The sequence below is a fragment of the Musca vetustissima genome, unplaced genomic scaffold (assembly GCF_032173495.1).
Source record: "Musca vetustissima isolate MV318-11 ecotype Yass unplaced genomic scaffold, APGP_CSIRO_Mvet_v1 utg3452, whole genome shotgun sequence".
NCBI lineage: Eukaryota > Metazoa > Arthropoda > Insecta > Diptera > Muscidae > Musca > Musca vetustissima.
Window position 1 is genome coordinate 115,535 of NW_026878626.1, and position 22,480 is coordinate 138,014.

A 22,480-nucleotide genomic window follows, 5' to 3' on the forward strand; every position below is an offset into this window, starting at 1 on the left:
CATACCATGCTGGAGTTGTGTGAGCAAGAACCACCCCAACCCGGCTGATCGCTAGCCCAGTTAATGGCTCCCGCCTCGCTCCTCAACCTCAAGACAATATAAGATTAAATTATAATAATTTTTGAGTGGTCCATTACAGTTTTTGGAAATTCGTACTAAAACTGTATTGCGCGGGAATGGTTAGATGTAGAACTCTGAAATTTGGTATGCAGTTTTTTCTACGATAAGCGAAATGGTATCTGTGAAAAAAATTGTAATTTAATACTAAAAGGTATTATAATGCACTAAATATTATATTTGAATGGAATGGATAGAAAGACATACCTTAAACTTGGTATGTAGCTGAAGGTATTACAAATAGAATGTTGTGCAAAAACATTTTTGGGAAATTAGTACTAAAAAAAGTACTAAAAACGGCATTGCGATGGAACGATTGGAAGTAGAACTCTGAATTTTGGTATTCAGATTTGTCAATGATAAGCGAAGGGGAATGTGTGAACAAATTTTGGAAATTAGTACTAATTATTATAATTGAATGGAACCGGTAGAATAACATATCTGTCTGAATCCGAATCGATATTCTCTCCTCGGATCAATCGAACGTCTAAAACACTGGATAATTGCCTTTCGTCTATCACAACATGGTCGATTTGATTTCTCGTTGTTTGATCGGGAGAAATCCAGGTGGCCTTTTGTATCTCGATATACACATTTCTCCCGATCTCAAATCTGGTGCTGCTAACTACAATGTTTTTTGCTGCCGTTAAGTCAATTAACTTCTTGCCGTTCTCTACTGTTCCTCCATGAAGGCTGAATTTTTTGACGGTGGGGCCAAAAATCCCTTTCGATTTTTGGATTATTTATCAGAATTTTAATGTCATGGCCAGTTTTTTTATGGGTAGACTCGCGGCACTATCAGCTCACTATTTCAACGTAGCTCACTATTTCAAGGATATAGCTATCCTTGTAGAAATTTGTCCGCTTCGCGACGTCCCCAAAATTCCGTTTTTTGGTGGGGAAATGTTTCACTTATGAGAATCCAGAATATCAAATTACAGTCAATTCTACTAATTTCTCTTATAAAACTTTTAGCACTTTCATCGAAAAAATTTGGCAACACTGAATCTAAACCAATAATGTTCCAGGTTACATGTCTCAATATCCGAATAAGGAAGAATATAATTAATATTAGTTTCAATATCTACATGTTAAGATGAAATAGGTTGTTGACAGGTTGTCGAAATATTCACCGGAGACAACACAAAGTACATACCTTATTAGTCAGAATAAAATTCGATGTCGATTTACGCATGGCTGCCTGTCCGTCTGTTGAAATCACGATAGAGATCGCAATATTTAAGATAGAGCTCTGAAATTTTTCACAGATATTGCTAGCACCCCTAGGATTTTTGATAATGCAAATTAGATATAGCGCTGTATTTGGTGTTGCTCTCATATAATGGCCCCCCAATATTCGGCATTTTGGGCACGTTTTTCATCCGAATGGACTGTAATTTGGTATTTTGTACGATTATTGAGTATCAAATCTCACTACTGAAAATTATCAATATCGATGCCCGTTTTGGTATAACGGTAGCCCCACTATTCGATATTTTGAGAATTTAAAACATTTCTAGGAGTCCCATTAATTTTAGATATTTTTATGTCGATATAGAATCTCCATAAACACCTTTCCTGTATTGTTTGAAGTTGTGATAATTTAAAGTAATTTAAACAATTGGACGAAACCTATAATATGACAGTATTCGACATCTTGGCACATATACAAATACGCATCTTTTTTTTTTTTTTTTTGTTAAATGCATTGTATAATAATATAAGGTAAAAACAAGTGTTGATGTACAAAAAATAAAACATGGAAATTTGCTGTTGTAAGTAATACTAGTGTAATTGCAAATGTAAACAAAACATACAAAAAAAAAATAAATCTAAAAAGCATAAATGAAAATCTATCAAATTTATATTTCTATCGCTTCCAATTTTTTCCTTTGTTGTTATATGTCAGTAACATTGTGACATATAACAACATGTAACATATATACAAATTCTGGAAATTCTATGAGAAAAGCTTTAATGCTTTGAACTTTACCAATAGACATAATTTGTCATATGCCTTGACACGAGTACCTTGTATAATTGTACCATGGAATAAATGGTTGGTTACCTGGTTTAATGCAGGACATGCCACAAACTCCATCACACAAACACTTCTTTTTTTTACTTTTGCAATCTTCATCGGACGAACACTTCCTTAAACACTTCTGACCAAGTAGGGTTGCTTGTTCTTCGTCTCGTGGACATTCGGATGAGGGCGAATTTCGAGGGTTTTTGTATATTCTGCCATCATCATCAGCTTCAGATGATTCATCTTCATCCCAATCATCGTCTTCGTCATCTTGGGGAATTTCAGTTTGTGCAAGAGGAACAGCTATAACTGAAAATGCACAATAATTTGGGACATCTTTATAACATTGACCTAATTTCAGTATTATTTTATTCTACGCGTATATATATATATATATATATTTTTTTTTTTGTTTCTACATATAATATGAAAATATTGCAAATGTTTACAATTTCGAGATAGTTAAAATGTGTATGTGTGTTAGTTTAATATTGTTTTTATTTGTTAACAAAATTAGCATATTCCTGGAACATGCGCAATTGATGCTTATATAAGAGCACATTCCTTCAAAAACATACATTTTACCAAATTACGTTCTAAATTTGGCAAAATTCTAAGTTTATTTTGAAACTAAATTCTTAACTCCATGCTACTAGCGCTTATGTCTAAAGATTATTCCAATTATTACAAATTACAAGGCGTGAAAGCAACTTACCGATATATGCGAACAGTGTAAAAATAAGGATATGTAACAGAATACGATTCATTACTGCTGAACTTTACACGCTTATAACACTTGAATTCTTTGTTTCAGAATGTATTGATTGTAAACTTAAATTACTTTTTGATACGTTGGCCAATTAGCACTACGAGACATTTATGCAAAGATAAATATTATTTTAGCCAACTATAATTTTTTTCCTTCCGTATACTCTGAATGATTTGTTTGAAATGCAGCAGCAGTGGTTATGAACGTGTGTATTTATATGTGTAGATGTGTATGTATACGAACGTCAAATGTCTCCCATGACAAGCGCTTTGAGAGATTCATTAGTTATCGGTAATTCAAATGTATGCAGTTCAAAATTCTTATTGTTTTGTATTCGAAAAAGGTTTCAATAACAAAATTGAAAAATAAGTAACATCATGCAAATCTACCATATTGTTTGGGATATATATATATATATATATATGGGAGCTAAATCTGGACGGACGGGCATGTATAAATCGACTCAGAAAGTGATTCTATGCATATTCCCAAAAGGAACCATGGGTCTATATTGTTTCCTTTTGCCTGTTACAAACATATGCACAAAAACATAATAATATAAATTTGTAATAGCTTAAGTTGTATATCAAATTTCAGATATCTATCCCCTCCTAGTATAATGTTTAGTACTTTTTAATACCTTCAGTTCTAATCTCCAAAATTTGTTCACACATTCGGATTTGTTTATCATTGACAAAACTGCATACCAAATTTCAGAGTTGTAGTTACAACCGTTCTATATTGTTTCCTTTTACCTGTTACAAACATATGCACAAAAACATAATAATATAAATTTGTAATAGCTTAAGTTGTATATCAAATTTCAGATATCTATCTCATCCTAGTATAATATTTAGTACTTTTTAATACCTTCAGTTCTAATCTCCAAAATTTGTTCACACATTCGGATTTGTTTACCATTGACAAAACTGCATACCAGAGTTCAGAGTTGTAGTTACAGCCGTTCCGGCGTAATAAATTTTTAGAGTCATTTTAGTACTAATTTTAAAAAAATAGCTTAAACTACACACCAAATTTCCGATATATATTTCTACCTGTTCCATCGTAGTATAATATTTAGTACTTTTTAGTACCTTTAGTACAAATTTCCAAAATTTGTTCACCAATTCTGATTCGCTTATCATTGACAAAGCTGTAAACTAAATTTTAGAGTTACACTTCCAACCGTTCCGGTGTAATACAGTTTAGTACTTTTTAGTACCATTTTAGAACTAATTTGGTGACAATGTCAATAGTAAGTCAGTACGGATTTACTGTAGACATTCCTACGGGGTTATTTTTCGCCTCGGCAAAAAATTGACGTTAAACTTAATAAAAGCAACTGTTTTCTCTATGAATTCGCATACTGGCAGACCTTATATAGGCCTTGTGTCATGCCTTGGTGACAAAAACAGCCCTGAAACAGACGCCTAGAATAGAAAGCATAAAACCAAAGTATATTTAATAAGGTAGCCGCACCGGCCCAGCTGTTGGTGCAAATAAATGTCAAAAATGTTGTTGTAATGATGAACCAAAAAATTCAAAAACAAAATTATAAATGAAAATCTCCGAATTTCGTAGAGCTTTTTTGGCAATACTTTTATTAACATTTTCTACAAGAATTTGTGTAAAAAATCTTGTCAATCTGTTTGTTTTGGCAAAATATTTTTGACATATCAAAATACAACAACTGATGTTTGTTGTAGAAATTCGCCGAAGCGACTACCTTGTATATCTACCTTGCATAAAACAGTCATTGATTGTTCATGTTCTTATACGGCATTTACATTAGAACTTTTTAACGGGTTAACCTACTTTATGAGGATTTATTTGGCATATATTCAAAGGAATTGAAAATTTAAACCCACTCGGTTAACCAAATCCGGTTCAATGTAAACGACCTTTTACATTGTTTATAACGTGTTTTTTTTTAATTTTTCCCACGAAAATGTATAAATCTTTGTGTGTGCGTGTGTGTGTCATTTGTCGAAGCGCGAACGTTGAAATATTTTTTTCGATTTAGTTATCCCTGGTAATTCCTTGATTTGTTATTTCGTGCTAGGCCGAATTAGTCTCGCAGAAAATATGAGAAAGGAACGCCATTTTTGTTTTAGCTTCCTTAAAATTGGCTCAAATTTTTGCTAGTTTTCGGCGTAAGGAAACGCTGTTCTAGCATAAATTCCAAAAGTTGAAAAATTAAATATTTTTGACTTAGCACTACACCTTTTTCACATGTTATTCAAAACATATCAAATGTAATTCGAGAATTCCTTTTGTAATTCACAACATATGATTTGCAATTAGAGAATTCCATTTGCAATTCATAACATATCAGTTGTAATTCGAGAATTCAATTATTAGAATATCTTTCAAAATTCATAGAATTCCATTTGAAATTCAAAGGATTGCTTTTGAAATTCATAAAATTCCATTTAAAATTCAAAGAATTCCATTTGAAATACATAGCATTTGATTTGGAATACATAACATTTCATTAGTTATTCATAACATTTTATTGGTAACACACAAAGGGTATGTATGAATTTGAAATGAATTGTTACAAATTATAACTGAAATTTTATGAATTACAAGTGAAATGTTATTAATTTCAAATTGAATTCTTTGAATTTCAAATGAAACTACGAAATTCAAATGGAAATTACTAATGAAATTCTTTAAATTTCAAATGGATTTTTTTGAATTACATATGAAAAGTTAAAAATTGCAAATGAAATGTTGTGAATTACCAACTACATTCTCGAATTACAAATGAAATGTTATATATTGCAAATTGAGTTTTCGAATTACAAATGAAGTTATAGAATTGCAATTGAATTGTTTTGAATAACAAAAAATTTCCAATTTAAAGAATTCCATTTATGATTCGTATATTTCCATTTGAAATTCGTAGAGTTTCATTTGAAATTCAAAGAATTCAATTTGAATTTCATAACATTTCACTTTCAGTTGCGATTCGTAACAATTAATTTCAAATTCATACATATTCTTTGTGTGCTACAAATAATATTTTTCAAATTTAAAATTAAATGTTATAAATAACAAATGAAATATAATGTATTTCAAATGAAATGTTATAAATTTCAAATGGAAATCTTTAAATTTCAAATGGAATTTTATTAAGTTGAATTACAAATGAAATTAAGTTGAATTACAACTGATATGTCACGAATTGCAAATAGAATTCTCGAATGGCAAATTATAGGTTGTGAATTACAAATGGAATTCTCAAATTACATTTGATATATTTTGAATAACATGTGAAAAATGTGTAGTAACACATGGGCTATGAAAATACAAAGGAAAAATAGAGAAAAAGGCGAATTGTTGACAATTTGTTGCAGGAGTTACCAAAAGGCAAATGATCCATCTGGCCATTTTCAGAATCTACCAATTCGTATAATTTAATATACAATGGTGGACATTTCACATTCAACTGAAATTTACTACGTGGATAAAACTATATCGGTAATTTTTCTCATACATGTTGCTGCGTATTTATTTAATAAAATTTATAAATTCATATTCTTTTTACCAAAATAAGAAATGTAACTATACCATTAATTTAGTTAACTTGTTTTATCACATATATTTACAGTCGAGCACGTTTAAAACTTTTTAATAGCGAACACATTTTTCTGAACCCAAAGTTTAAAAACATATTTTTCTCACAAATCTTGTAGTTAAAGCGAACAACGGATATAGCGAAAATTTTCACGATGAACTGTTTATTCGTTCCCATCTTTCTTTTATTTTAATATGGTTATAAGAAACTTGCTACTAATATTCTCAATACTGAACTACTGTCGTAGTTCAGTTAATTTTTACGTTATTGCTAAAAAGAGGAAACATAAAATAAATAAACAATTTATATTATTACAATTATCCAAATACTAAAAAGAATAAAAATTAATCTGCTTAATTGAATATAAAGAAGTAAGGTTGAATATATCTTATTGAAAAAAGAGAAAAAAATAAATTATTAAATATTATTTGTTGAAAAAAATCGATTTCAATCGAAGATAATTTTTGAAAGGTTTTCCTTATATGAATATAAAAAAAGAAAGTGATGGTTAGTTAGGGAAATCACTCTCATTCTCGATTTGAAATGTCGGCGATTTTCAAATGGCTGGCAAAAATTTGAAGTCGCATGAATTTGCGTGCAAAAGATAAAACCCGGTGGCTCTCAATTTTTTACCATTGATAGCATTCCTGAAGTATTACAAAAAAAGTATTAAGGGTGAATTGTTAATTTGTCCCGAAAGTCGTGTAAGTGACCGGAAGTGCCTATATATGTATTTGATGACTTAAAGGATAAGAAAATTAATTGACATAATTTTTGTTGTTGTTATTGTTTTGTAATTAAAAAAAGTCATTCTGTTCGGGGCGGGCATAATTTCTGACCACTGGAACATTTAAATCCAAAAATGACAACGGCATTCGAAAAAGTACATATATGGCTCTCGTTATGAACTAGAATTATTAACATCGCACAAAAATTAACAAAATGTCGGTTCTTTGAAATTTAATATTTGGACCACAAACCAAATAGGAAAATAAAGAAGATCTTGACCCATTACATTTAGTTCGGTAATGTATGTACTGAATAACGTGTTGACATTTGCAACGTTTTGGATTTTTAGTTTTTGAGTTATCGTGCCCGCCATTAGTAAAACACGGTTTCGTTTACAGTATGGTGTCACGTAATGCTAACACAATAAGAGTCTAAACGCAACCATAGAGTCTAGAGTCAGCGACAGTCGTTTGCCGTGTGTTTATATTGGCAACGGGAAATCGCGACGGCTGACGTTCGCGTCTAGCGGCATGACGCTAGAATAGATTTTATTCATTTTTGCTCAGCGTCATACTCAAAATTTCTCTCTTGCTCTCAATTGAGTTGCCATATTTTAGGTAAAAATCAACAGTGTTACCAAATTTCAATGAGAATTTATATCAAAACATATGGCAGTGCTGTTGAAAAAACAAATATTTTCAATGATTGTGGATGTTTTTTAACGAATTAATAATAAAATGGAAGAAAAATATTTTTTTTCAATAATTTTATCCAAGTTCCTTGACATTATTGTTTATTAAATAATAAATTGATTTTGTTTTGCACAACGTAAAATTTTCTGTCAGAAAATGAAAACAAAACTGCTATATCTTCATGACTTGTTAAGTTTTTCACTTGAAATTTTGAAATGACAGTTTTTTTTTTTTTTTTTTTGTTTAATACGAAAGTATTTAAAAATTATAAGCATTGAAAACTCCAATATTGAATGAGTAAGGACTACAAGTGTGGTAGATACAAATGACGCCCATATAAAATAATCGGGTATGTTCTTTTCATTTTACACATATACTTCACCTCAGAAGCTACCTCCTGTTCTGCTTCTCACGTGAATTGAAATTTTGAACTGCGACAAAAATAAACGGCTACATTGTAATTTGCAGAAATAGTGTTGCCATACAATATAAACTGTATTCGTTTTTAACATTGTTTCTGTATTTTTTTAGTAATTTCGTTAATTCTAACGACAATTTTATTATTATTTTTTTAATATTTTATTATTCGCAACATAAAATATATGTATGAAAAACTCTGTAATATCATTAATTTGTTTATTGATTTAAGAGGAACATTTGGTAACCCTATCTTTTTCGGCCTTACTTCAAATCAGCTGTTTGTGTTAAGCGAGAAATTCAGTTGAAGAAAATTCAAGACAAACCTTAAATCTATTTAAAATTTGTTTTTAATGGTGTTTCATGTTCATTTTGTGTTTTAAACAAATTATACGCAATAATAAAATATCAATCTGTCATCATGTGCCTTTTTTATTTCAAAAAAGCTTTTCTTTTATATGAAAAAACATGAATACACCCGACTCTCACATGCCAGAACATGCCTGAATAATATAAAAATGTGTGTAGAATATTATTATTATACTAAACATAACATTTACGTCATGTGCAAATAGTTAGGTTTTAAAACTGATATTTCTTTTGCATTTTTTCTCTGTACATGCATATCTAAAATTATAAAAAAAAATCAAAAAGAAAACTTTAATTAAGAAACATTTTTATCAATTAGTAATAACAAAATGTGAAGGAATAATAAAGTGGTAACTGGTAGAAAAACGTAGATTAAAGCAGGTGGAGAACGATAGGGGTATTCCAGTTGTTATTAGTAAGGGAGATGTTAGGAATACCATTTAAAGGTGGGCTTTCTCTTTCTCTCTATTGGGTGACATCCTGACCTATTACTATCATTATATTTCCATCCGTTGGCAACAGTATTTTAGTTTTTCGTCCACTCTAGCAGGTCTGACTCACTAGCAAGAACTGCGGCCCGTCCCATAGGCTGAGCTAATGCGCCGAGACAAATTGTCATCTTGCCAGCACCGTCAGTGAGCTGGTTCCATCTCCAGGACAGAGCCAAAAAGTCGATGTTTTCTGTACCCAGCGTTTTCTAATACTAAAACACATATTGTCATTTCACACCATTTTACCTGGAAAGAAAGAACATTGAAAAGTATATAAATGATAACAAATATAACTTTTCAATACTCCTTGTTTTGATACATCAATTCCGTCGTTTGTTCCCGCAATTGAAAGGAGATAATTTGGAGTAGCAAAGTGATATGCTATATTGGTTTTATTTAATGTAAAAGAATAAAGATAAACGGCGTCAAAAATCAAAATTTTCTCCGCTATTAATTGGCAGTTCGTATAATGCTAACTTGACATGCCATGCCTAAATACTTTTCCATATACTATAGCAAGAGGTAGGCTAATACAAGGCCTATATGAGGTCGGCCAGTAAGCGAATTCATAGAGAAAACTTAAGTTTGACGTCAATTTTTTTTTTTTTTGCCGAGGCGAAAACTAATTATTTCGCCTTGAAATAAAAAACATAAACATACCAAGCAACGGCTCTTATTGGCTTTAACATGGCGAAGCCCAGGCTTATCTTGGTCCCTCTTTCATCTCAATTGTGGACACTGACCTCCCCGCGGTGCCACCTGGGGAGCTATTATCATCACCCGATGAAATAGTGAGCTAACATGTGCCGCGAGTTCACCCATAAGAACTATAAAAAAAATGGGTTGAGGCGTCGGGTTAGTTGCCCACCCTCGGAAAACCCAACCTACTATGAAAAAGCAAAGAAAAAGAAACCCAAACCCCCCTAATGTTGACGAGCCCCGCAAACGTATAAAGGACCACGATCTGCGAATCTGCACTTGGAATGTGCGCACGTTGTACAGAACAGGGCAGTGTTCGCTTTGGCGGATATACTCAAGAAGTACAAAGCCGATATTATTGCCTTACAGGAAATGCGATGGAAAGGGACAGGCGTAAGTAAATCAGCCGATTACGCCCTGTATTATAGCTGCCATGAAACGAGACATGAATTTGGCTGCGGATTTATGGTTAACAGGAGAATAAAAGACCTTGTCTCCAGATTCACTCCAGTAGATGAGCGAATTGCTATAATCCGTATAAAAGCGAAGTTCTTTTGCATCAGTCTAATTTGCGCCCATGCTCCGACCGAAGAAAAAGATGAACAGACCAAAGACATATTTTACGAGCGCCTAGAAACAGCCTATGACCGTTGCCCTGGCCATGACATTAAAATTCTGCTATTGAAGATTTTAATGCAAAAATCGGAAGGGAAAATATCTTTGGCCCCACCGTCGGAAAATTCAGCCTTCATGAAGAAACATCAGACAACGGCATGAGGTTGATTGACTTCGCGGCAGCAAAAAACATGGTAGTCAGCAGCACCAGATTCAAGCATCTCGATATACACAAGGCCACCTGGATTTCTCCTGACCAAGTAACGAGAAATCAAATTGATCATGTTGTGATAGACGGAAGGCATTCATCCAGTGTTTTAGACGTCCGATCGATCCGAGGAGCGAATATCGATTCGGACCATTACCTTGTGGCAGCCAAGGTACGCACCCGTCTTAATGTTGCAGCAAAGGTGCGATCTAATACAACACGGAAACTCGACGTCGAAAAGCTGCAAACACAACAGGTAGCCGAGGCCTACTCCGCTCAACTTACCGCTCAACCTTGAAGCTTTCTTCAAGGTTCTTGTCCCGGTAATAGTATAGAAGCACAATGGCAAAGAATTGCCCACTCCCTACAAACTGCAGCAAAAAGAACAATTGGGTACCAAAAACCACCACCAAGAAACCCATGGTACGATCAGGAGTGTCGTAATGCTACTGATGTGAAAAACGCAGCGTATAGGGCAACCCTGCAGACAGTAGCAACACGTAACGTGATGGAGAATTATCGGGAGAAAAGGAGAGAGGAGAAACGTGTTTTCAGAAAAAAGAAGAAAGAACAAGAAAAACGTGAGCGTGAGCAAATCGAGATGTACAGGAGTCAGAATGAAGTCCGGAAATTTTACCAACGAGTAAAACACCAAACCGAAGGCTTTGGTGCAGGCACATCCTCCTGTAGAGATGAAGAAGGAAACCTGGTGACAGATACAGACAGCGTGTTGAGGATCTGGAAGGAGCACTTCGAAAAGCTACTAGTATCAAATAGTGGCGATGAAGAAGATACCCCAGAACCAATAAGAGATGATGGTATAGAGTGTATACCACCTAGCCAAGATGAGGTCATAAAAGCAATTAATCGGCTCAAGAACAACAAAGCAGCAGGAGCCGATGGGTTACCAGCCGAACTATTCAAGACTGGTGGCCAGATGCTGGTCAGGAGCATGCACCAGCTGATTAACACAATTTGGCTAGATGAATGCATGCCCAATGATTGGAACCTCAGCATCCTGTGTCCCGTGCACAAAAAAGGAGACAAGACGATATGTGCCAACTATAGAGGAATAAGTCTCCTTCCCATCGCATATAAAGTGCTATCCAGTGTGCTGTGTGAACGATTGAAGCCAATGGTCAATGACATCATCGGACCATACCAATGCGGCTTCAGACCTGGCAAATCCACCATTGACCAGATTTTCACTCTGCGCCAAATCCTGGAAAAGACCCAGGAAAAACACATCGACACATACCACCTATTTGTCGACTGTAAAGCCGCATTCGACAGCCCTATTCGTTCAGAGGTGTTTAAAGCCATGTCTGCGTTCGGCATTCCTGCAAAATTAATACGGCTATGCAGGATAACTTTAAGTGGCACAAGGTCAGCCGTTAAAGTAGGAAAGGACCTATCGGAGCCCTTCAATATCGAACGAGGATTCAGACAAGGTGACAGTTTGTCGTGTGATCTTTTTAACATCCTACTGGAAAAGGTCATACGAGACGCAAAGGTGAACAGAAATGGCACTCTGTACACCAAACAACATCAGTTACTCGCCTACGCCGATGACATCGATATAATGGGTCGAACATTGCGAGCGGTAACAGCCACCTTTGAACAAATTGAAAAGGTGTCTGCCAAAGTGGGTCTGGCAGTAAACGGCGAGAAGACCAAGCTGATGGTATCAACGCGCAAGACGTCCAGTAGACTCGGACCAACTGTGGAACTTGAGAACTACAGCTTCGAGGTAGTTAAAGACTTTATATACCTTGGTACCGCCATAAATAAAACGAATAATATCAGTTTTGAAATTCGGAGAAGGATTGTGATGGCCAACAGATGCTACTATGGTCTAAGTAAGCAGTTTAGAAACAAGGCCACCTCTCGCCAGACCAAACTCACACTTTACAGGACGCTGATACTACCCGTGCTATTATATGGATCAGAAGCATGGGTACTTGCGCAAGCAGATGAGGCAGCGCTTGGGGTGTTTGAGAGAAAAATTCTTCGAAAGATCTACGGGCCGATCTGCGTCGACGGTGAATATCGGCGTCGAATGAACCACGAGCTCTACAATTTATACGCGGACATCGACATAGTCAGTCGTATTGAGCTGCAGCGACTACGGTGGCTAGGCCATGTTGTGCGGATGAATGAAGATGCCCCAGCTCAAAAGGCATATAAAAATGAGCCTACTGATGGTTCCCGTAGAAGGGGAAGGCCGCGAATTAGATGGAAAGACCAAGTAGAAAACAACATCTTGGAACGTGGTCTTCCAAATTGGTGGACTTGCGCACAAGACCGACGCGCTTGGAAATCTTTTTTAAGCTCGGCTTATGGAACAACCGTTCTGTAACAAGCCAGCTAAGTAAGTAAGTAAAACACAACAAAATTTATATTTTATTAAGATAATTCACTTGAAAATGTTCTTTAAAATCTTGAAATAGTCCAAATGTACTTCACAAAGACGATATAAATTAAAATTGAATTGGATTTTGGCAAAATATTAATATTTTCGTTTTGACGTCTAACATAGTTTTGTATGTATGTATAGGTTTCAAAATATGATTTGACAGCAAACTTTATACTCACCTGTGCTTACTGGCCGACCTTATATAGGTCTTGGGCTAATGGTTCCTCCTGACCAAGGTAGATTTAATAGGTAGTCGCATCGACCTATTTGTTTGTAACATTAAATGTCAAAACATAATGTTGTAATTTAGAATTCGCCTTAAAAAATAAATAAATTTTTGTAAATAGAATTGAAGTTTCGTTTTTTTTTCAATTTTACTTCGAGAGAAGTAAAACATGGACAGGAATTTTATATAAGGGCTACATCAAAACTGGAAAGATTTTCTTGAAATGATTCAACCAATCAAAACAAAATGTTTTTATACCCTACACATCTATGTTACAAGTATGTGTTACCTCAAGAGTTTGTAGCTACACGACTCATTTCTTGTAGTTTGGGTTGTAACATGCCCAAGCTACAAGAAATGACGCTGAACGAAAGAGCTGTGACAAATGAAATATACACTCCACTTTATGGTGGAGCGAAACATTGTGAAAATTGACACTTCATGGAACTTCTCCACCATCTTCATACATCTAATTTTAAAAAACCGAGCAGAAAAGTCGGACGTCGCAAATATAATACACTACACAACTACTATTGGACTTACATTTTCAATGTATGCATGTTTATTTGTTGTCAAGATACATTTTTCATATACAATTTGGTGGTATATGAACTAAAACAAAAATAGAGCGAAATTAAGGATTTTGATTCATTTGGATATATCATTAATCCATATCTTTCAGTAGTAAATATGTACGCCATACAATTCAAATTTAGCGATTTTTCAAATAAAATTGATTGAAGCGCTAAATTTTGAACGATTACCATGAAAACAGTCATATTTATTCGTAGGCCAGATCCCCGTCTCCGTAATTTCCTGGTTTTGGGTCATAATTTTGGCCTCTAAATATAAACCGGTCACTACCAAAACCAATAAAAGTCGACTTAGGCCAGAACCGAATGTACATACAAAATTTCCGGAATTCATCATGGGAAATTGTTAAAAGATGTCGACACATACTGAATCGTTTATTCAAAATTGTGCTAATGTTGTGTTTTCAGAACATAATTTTTTTTCAATCACGATTTGATTCGAGTCATGATAATCATATTACAAATTATAATGGACAGGCGGACAGATGATAAACGATATACAAAAATCTATGTCTAGGAGTCGTGCAGCTACAAACTCTTGAGGTAACACATATTTTTAACATAGATGTGTAGGGTATAAAAACATTTTGTTCTGATTGGTTGAATCAAATTTGCCTAAATTTTGAAATGTCAAGGCGAATTGAATTTTATTTGCCTTGTTTACAAAAATTGACATATCGCCGATGCGACTACCTAATATATGTGCCTTACTCCTGACTACAATTTTTTTACTATGGTTCCTAATTTCTGTCAAAACAATAACTCAATGTACTAAAAATCCAAATACAAATATTTTCAAATCCAGTTATAATTAAAATTCAACATTACAGCATTCGATAGAAAAAAATCGGATTTTTGAGAAACAATATTATTGTAATCATATTGCCAACCCCATAACTCAACATTCCTATGTCGTTCGCGATATTTTCTTATTTAATGAAATTGTAAACTTATGTAAAATAAACAAAACAACCTGTTGGAACGTTTATTTGAAAATATTACATAATAAGACATTACACTTGACTACAATTTTCTGTATCGCTGAAGGTTGGATTTAGCCACTGACTGCGGTGATTTGCTGCTCAGTCTTTGTGGCCGAATAAAGTGGATAAAAAAACTAATTGAGTGGTTTGGTAACGAATAAGGTTCTCTTCGCTTTGAGATTGGTCGGTTTATCTGGCATTTATAATTTTGTATTGTCCTGGAGAGATTCCCACCCTACCATACTTTCCCCACCTGTTTGGGATATACGTTTTCTTTATAAAAGTGCACCATAACTGTTTTTTTTTTTTCGTTTCCGTTCAACCATATACAAATTTTATTCAATATATAATATGTTTCATTCGGTTTCAAATTTCTTATTTTTTTAGGATTCACAATAAATTATATGTATATTTGAAGTGTTTGCATATTGCCATCAATAAAGATCATAAAGCTCCAAAAACTTCTGTTTTGTTTTTTTTTTTTAAGTCGTCGTCTCTCCTTTATTTTCCCCTTCATGACATTTGATAACTATTATAAAATCAGCTGTTTCTGTGAATATTTTCAATTCTTCTTATTTTCAGATTAAACCTCTACAAGGCGGAAACAACATACTCAAGTGGAAACATATAAGAGGACTTTGTCCTGTCTAGGGTTTCCTACCGGCGGAGATAGAACTACCTCACTGACGGTACTGGCTAGTTGACAATTCGTGCCAGTGAGCCACAATTGCTAGAACGGACGAAAATGTAATGAAAACTTCATGGTATAATAATAGAAGGTAACAGCAAGTGTTGTTGTACAACAACCCAAACAACAAACACAAAGAAATTTTGTTGTTGTAAGTAATACTAGTGTCATAAACATATGGGAAAAAAATGTAAACAAATATTTCAAAAATATATATGTATATTTTGAAGTTTCATAATTTTTTATAGACATCATGTTAAAAATCTTTTTAATGTGGTAAGCAGATGAAATGGTTCTGCCACGTACCCTAAATGCTGTGAATCGTAGAAAAAAAGCGAAATTTGTAAAGATTATAGTGATGATGCAGATGGCTACATTGAGAAAAGTATTATCGGAAAAAGTGCTTGTTTGGAGGAGAAATATACTACAGCTGGAGTAGGCATAGGTGGCGGTACTTCTACCGATAAAGACAGCCGAAGGTTGCCACATGATTGCTATCCACGGTTGTGTCTGTCGTCTGCATAGCAAATCATTGGTCAGCAGTACGTATCGTTATAAATGTTTCCATATAAGGATTTTCAGTGTACAAGACGTGTCTACACGGAGAGCCTGATAAGTGGCCTACATCATTACACGCCATTTCGAATTTAGGAAAAAAAATAAATCATGCTTCGTACAATTAGGCCCAAGATTCCCAATTTATATATTGTACATGGTAGTGAGATATGCAATAAAATTCATTAAACATTCGAATTATTTATTGTATAAAAGAAAAGGAATCATTTTGTGGAAGAAACTATAAATAAGAAATGGGGAATATGACATAATGGTTATTCACAAAAGCCGAAATAAACTGAGATTTTGCTATGCATTTTATTAAATATAATTTAGTAACTAGCATATTTTGTTGTTTCGTTTTTAACAATTAAATCCTAAACTATTCAATATGGAAGCTTTTGTGTTCATCGTCTGCATAAAGGTTGAACATGTATTTTCCAAAAATTTTAAGATTGATACAGAAGCTCTGGGACTTGAGGATTTGATATTTGATGCATTATCCAAACATTTGTAGGAGGGGATATATCGACGACTTAAAATTGACTTCATTTTTGGCTATGCTTTGTTTTGGAGTATGGTGAGGCCTTGAATGTCGTAGGTTTTTTCACGGTATCCATTTGAGAATCTGTAACTAAGATCATTGATAAATATATAAAAAGTAAATTTTGTACTTAATACCAGCTTTGCTGCAAAGATTACAGCCCCTGGGAAATAGTATGAAATCTTTATCACATACCTATTTAAAATCGTGGTATTTAACAGGAAACCGCACCAAAACCAAGAATTTTCTGCAAATATTACAGTCAATCGGTGATTTGGGAATATCATAAATTCTTTATCACATATAGTAGTATATTCATACTCAAATATTAATTTGTTTATTTTTTTATTTTATGTATATTTTATTATTATTTTTTTAATTTATGTACACATATTTCAATTTTTTTTTTTCAAAAACATAATTCAACACAACGATTGACACAAACACAATACAAAAACAGAATGCCAAAGTCGACTTTGACACTAGTAGAAATTCAGAATCAAAACATGTGGCACTTGCTGTTACCTTATATTGTTATACCATGTGAAAAATTATTGACAGCAGCACCGCCTTTCAAAGTCAATAGTAGTGCTTGTCGCTATAATTCCATGAATTTCTAGAAGTCACTGTCTCGAACTGTAACTTGAAAACATTGAATGACGAAGAGTCGTCGGATTCAGGATGCTTGATTTTAAGAGTGTTATCGATAAATCGTACCCGGCCGCCTTTGATTTCCCGTACCGACATTTTTTTATTAATTTCTCTTTCGAGATGAGCTACATGATCGGAGTTGCAATGAAAAGGAAAGCCAGAGAGATACTACACTCCCACCACTATGCAACGCGTTTCGCCGTTGATTAAGCGGTTCATCAGGCATATTGGACAATGTAGCTTACAAATGTCTTTACTTGATAAGTTGTATTTATGTCGACTATTGTTGCGAAATTGCACCTACGAATTAAATTCAACCGTGTCAAGGTTCGGACATTTGGCATCACACCAGAACATTCATTTTCAGAGCAGATTTTTTTGTAGTGACGGACTTTTTCATACAGACTACAATATTTTTCTTCAATGGTATGCATCTGCATATTGTGCAAACCTTAGGAAGATAAGGAGGTGGCTTTGAACGCTAAGGCGCCGGACATCAACAGATGCCATGGGAACCAGGGTTCAAATCCCAGCCGGGCTCAAGCTGAATTTTTTTCTCCAGGTTCAAAAACTCCTTGTCGCTGGCGCCAAATTTCTCGTCAGTCAACTGTACTTTCTTATCCAAATCTTTCATTTGAACTTCTATGTTTTCTACTCTTCTTTCAAAAAATTATGTAATGTTCTCGAGTGTCTCGTTAATTTTTCCCGAATTTTCTTCAAACATTTTACAATTCTCTGCATTCATTTCCATCATATGTCTGGAGTTTTCTTCCGACTTCTCTTCGAGTTCTCTTTTTACATTTAGTTTGGTAATGTATGTACTGAATAACGTGTTGACATTTGCAACGTTTTGGATTTTTAGTTTTTGAGTTATCGTGCCCGCCATTAGTAAAACACGGTTTCGTTTACAGTATGGCGTCACGTAATGCTAACACAATAAGAGTCTAAACGCAACCATCGAGTCTAGAGTCAGCGACAGTCGTTTGCCGTGTGTTTATATTGGCAACGGGAAATCGCGACGGCTGACGTTCGCGTCTAGCGGCATGACGCTAGAATAGATTTTATTCATTTTTGCTCAGCGTCATACTCAAAATTTCTCTCTTGCTCTCAATTGAGTTGCCATATTTTAGGTAAAAATCAACAGTGTTACCAAATTTCAATGAGAATTTATATCAAAACATATGGCAGTGCTGTTGAAAAAACAAATATTTTCAATGATTGTGGATGTTTTTTAACGAATTAATAATAAAATGGAAGAAAAATATTTTTTTTCGATAATTTTATCCAAGTTCCTTGACATTATTGTTTATTAAATAATAAATTGATTTTGTTTTGCACAACGTAAAATTTTCTGTCAGAAAATGAAAACAAATAATTGACATTTTGTGCCTCTAACGCTAACTCTTTCGTTTGGTTTTCACGCCGGCGAAAAAATATGACGCTGACTCGTGACTCTCTGGTTGCGTTTAGACTCTAAAACTGCTATATCTTCATGACTTGTTAAGTTTTTCACTTGAAATTTTGAAATGACAGTTTTTTTTTTTTGTTTAATACGAAAGTATTTAAAAATTATAAGCATTGAAAACTCCAATATTGAATGAGTAAGGACTACAAGTGTGGTAGATACAAATGACGCCCATATAAAATAATCGGGTATGTTCTTTTCATTTTACACATACACTTCACCTCAGAAGCTACCTCCTGTTCTGCTTCTCACGTGAATTGAAATTTTGAACTGCGACAAAAATAAACGGCTACATTGTAATTTGCAGAAATAGTGTTGCCATACAATATTTTTTTAGTAATTTCGTTAATTCTAACGACAATTTTATTATTATTTTTTTAATATTTTATTATTCGCAACATAAAATATATGTATGAAAAACTCTGTAATATCTGCCTTTTTTATTTCAAAAAAGCTTTTCTTTTATATGAAAAAACATGAATACACCCGACTCTCACTATGGAAATGTAAGTGTAAAGAATACACCTCAAATGGGTGTAAAGTGTGTTACAGAACACCTCGGCGTGTGTTCGATACACTTCTGCCGTTGAAGTGAATGCCAGAACATGCCCGAATAATATAAAAATGTGTGTAGAATATTATTATTATACTAAACATAACATTTACGTCATGTGCAAATAGTTAGGTTTTAAAACTGATATTTCTTTTGCATTTTTTCTCTGTACATGCATATCTAAAATTATAAAAAAAAATCAAAAAGAAAACTTTAATTAAGAAACATTTTTATCAATTAGTAATAACAAAATGTGAAGGAATAATAAAGTGGTAACTGGTAGAAAAACGTAGATTAAAGCAGGTGGAGAACGATAGGGGTATTCCAGTTGTTATTAGTAAGGGAGATGTTAGGAATACCATTTAAAGGTGGGGTTTCTCTTTCTCTCTATTGGGTGACATCCTGACCTATTACTATCATTATATTTCCATCCGTTAGCAACATTATTTTAGTTTTTCGTCCACTCTAGCAGGTCTGACTCACTAGCAAGAACTGCGGCCCGTCCCATAGGCTGAGCTAATGCGCCGAGACAAATTGTCATCTTGCCAGCACCGTCAGTGAGCTGGTTCCATCTCCAGGACAGAGCCAAAAAGTCGATGTTTTCTGTACCCAGCGTTTTCTAATACTAAAACACATATTGTCATTTCACACCATTTTACCTGGAAAGAAAGAACATTGAAAAGTATATAAATGATAACAAATATAACTTTTCAATACTCCTTGTTTTGATACATCAATTCCGTCGTTTGTTCCCGCAATTGAAAGGAGATAATTTGGAGTAGCAAAGTGATATGCTATATTGGTTTTATTTAATGTAAAAGAATAAAGATAAACGGCGTCAAAAATCAAAATTTTCTCTGATATTCCGCTATTAATTGGCAGTTCGTATAATGCTAACTTGACATGCCATACCTAAATACTTTTCCATATACTATAGCAAGAGGTAGGCTAATACAAGGCCTATATGAGGTCGGCCAGTAAGCGAATTCATAGAGAAAACTTAAGTTTGACGTCAATTTTTTTTTTTTTTGCCGAGGCGAAAACTAATTATTTCGCCTTGAAATAAAAAACATAAACATACCAAGCAACGGCTCTAATTGGCTTTAACATGGCGAAGCCCAGGCTTATCTTGGTCCCTCTTTCATCTCAATTGTGGACACTGACCTCCCCGCGGTGCCACCTGGGGAGCTATTATCATCACCCGATGAAATAGTGAGCTAACATGTGCCGCGAGTTCACCCATAAGAACTATAAAAAAAATGGGTTGAGGCGTCGGGTTAGTTGCCCACCCTCGGAAAACCCAACCTACTATGAAAAAGCAAAGAAAAAGAAACCCAAACCCCCCTAATGTTGACGAGCCCCGCAAACGTATAAAGGACCACGATCTGCGAATCTGCACTTGGAATGTGCGCACGTTGTACAGAACAGGGCAGTGTTCGCTTTGGCGGATATACTCAAGAAGTACAAAGCCGATATTATTGCCTTACAGGAAATGCGATGGAAAGGGACAGGCGTAAGTAAATCAGCCGATTACGCCCTGTATTATAGCTGCCATGAAACGAGACATGAATTTGGCTGCGGATTTATGGTTAACAGGAGAATAAAAGACCTTGTCTCCAGATTCACTCCAGTAGATGAGCGAATTGCTATAATCCGTATAAAAGCGAAGTTCTTTTGCATCAGTCTAATTTGCGCCCATGCTCCGACCGAAGAAAAAGATGAACAGACCAAAGACATATTTTACGAGCGCCTAGAAACAGCCTATGACCGTTGCCCTGGCCATGACATTAAAATTCTGCTATTGAAGATTTTAATGCAAAAATCGGAAGGGAAAATATCTTTGGCCCCACCGTCGGAAAATTCAGCCTTCATGAAGAAACATCAGACAACGGCATGAGGTTGATTGACTTCGCGGCAGCAAAAAACATGGTAGTCAGCAGCACCAGATTCAAGCATCTCGATATACACAAGGCCACCTGGATTTCTCCTGACCAAGTAACGAGAAATCAAATTGATCATGTTGTGATAGACGGAAGGCATTCATCCAGTGTTTTAGACGTCCGATCGATCCGAGGAGCGAATATCGATTCGGACCATTACCTTGTGGCAGCCAAGGTACGCACCCGTCTTAATGTTGCAGCAAAGGTGCGATCTAATACAACACGGAAACTCGACGTCGAAAAGCTGCAAACACAACAGGTAGCCGAGGCCTACTCCGCTCAACTTACCGCTCAACCTTGAAGCTTTCTTCAAGGTTCTTGTCCCGGTAATAGTATAGAAGCACAATGGCAAAGAATTGCCCACTCCCTACAAACTGCAGCAAAAAGAACAATTGGGTACCAAAAACCACCACCAAGAAACCCATGGTACGATCAGGAGTGTCGTAATGCTACTGATGTGAAAAAACGTAGCGTATAGGGCAACCCTGCAGACAGTAGCAACACGTAACGTGATGGAGAATTATCGGGAGAAAAGGAGAGAGGAGAAACGTGTTTTCAGAAAAAAGAAGAAAGAACAAGAAAAACGTGAGCGTGAGCAAATCGAGATGTACAGGAGTCAGAATGAAGTCCGGAAATTTTACCAACGAGTAAAACACCAAACCGAAGGCTTTGGTGCAGGCACATCCTCCTGTAGAGATGAAGAAGGAAACCTGGTGACAGATACAGACAGCGTGTTGAGGATCTGGAAGGAGCACTTCGAAAAGCTACTAGTATCAAATAGTGGCGATGAAGAAGATACCCCAGAACCAATAAGAGATGATGGTATAGAGTGTATACCACCTAGCCAAGATGAGGTCATAAAAGCAATTAATCGGCTCAAGAACAACAAAGCAGCAGGAGCCGATGGGTTACCAGCCGAACTATTCAAGACTGGTGGCCAGATGCTGGTCAGGAGCATGCACCAGCTGATTAACACAATTTGGCTAGATGAATGCATGCCCAATGATTGGAACCTCAGCATCCTGTGTCCCGTGCACAAAAAAGGAGACAAGACGATATGTGCCAACTATAGAGGAATAAGTCTCCTTCCCATCGCATATAAAGTGCTATCCAGTGTGCTGTGTGAACGATTGAAGCCAATGGTCAAT

The 22,480-nt window shown here is 34.9% G+C and overlaps 1 protein-coding gene across 1 annotated transcript in view; it reads right to left on the reverse strand.

The window, feature by feature from the left end:
* The window catches only part of LOC133323417 (sushi, von Willebrand factor type A, EGF and pentraxin domain-containing protein 1), a 217,536-nt gene that overhangs the window by 106,211 nt on the left and 88,845 nt on the right, over positions 1-22,480 (reverse strand). The window contains exon 3 of the mRNA XM_061532345.1: positions 2,186-2,455. Coding sequence (XP_061388329.1) covers positions 2,186-2,455 — 270 coding nt within the window. The remainder of the gene's footprint in view (positions 1-2,185; positions 2,456-22,480) is intronic.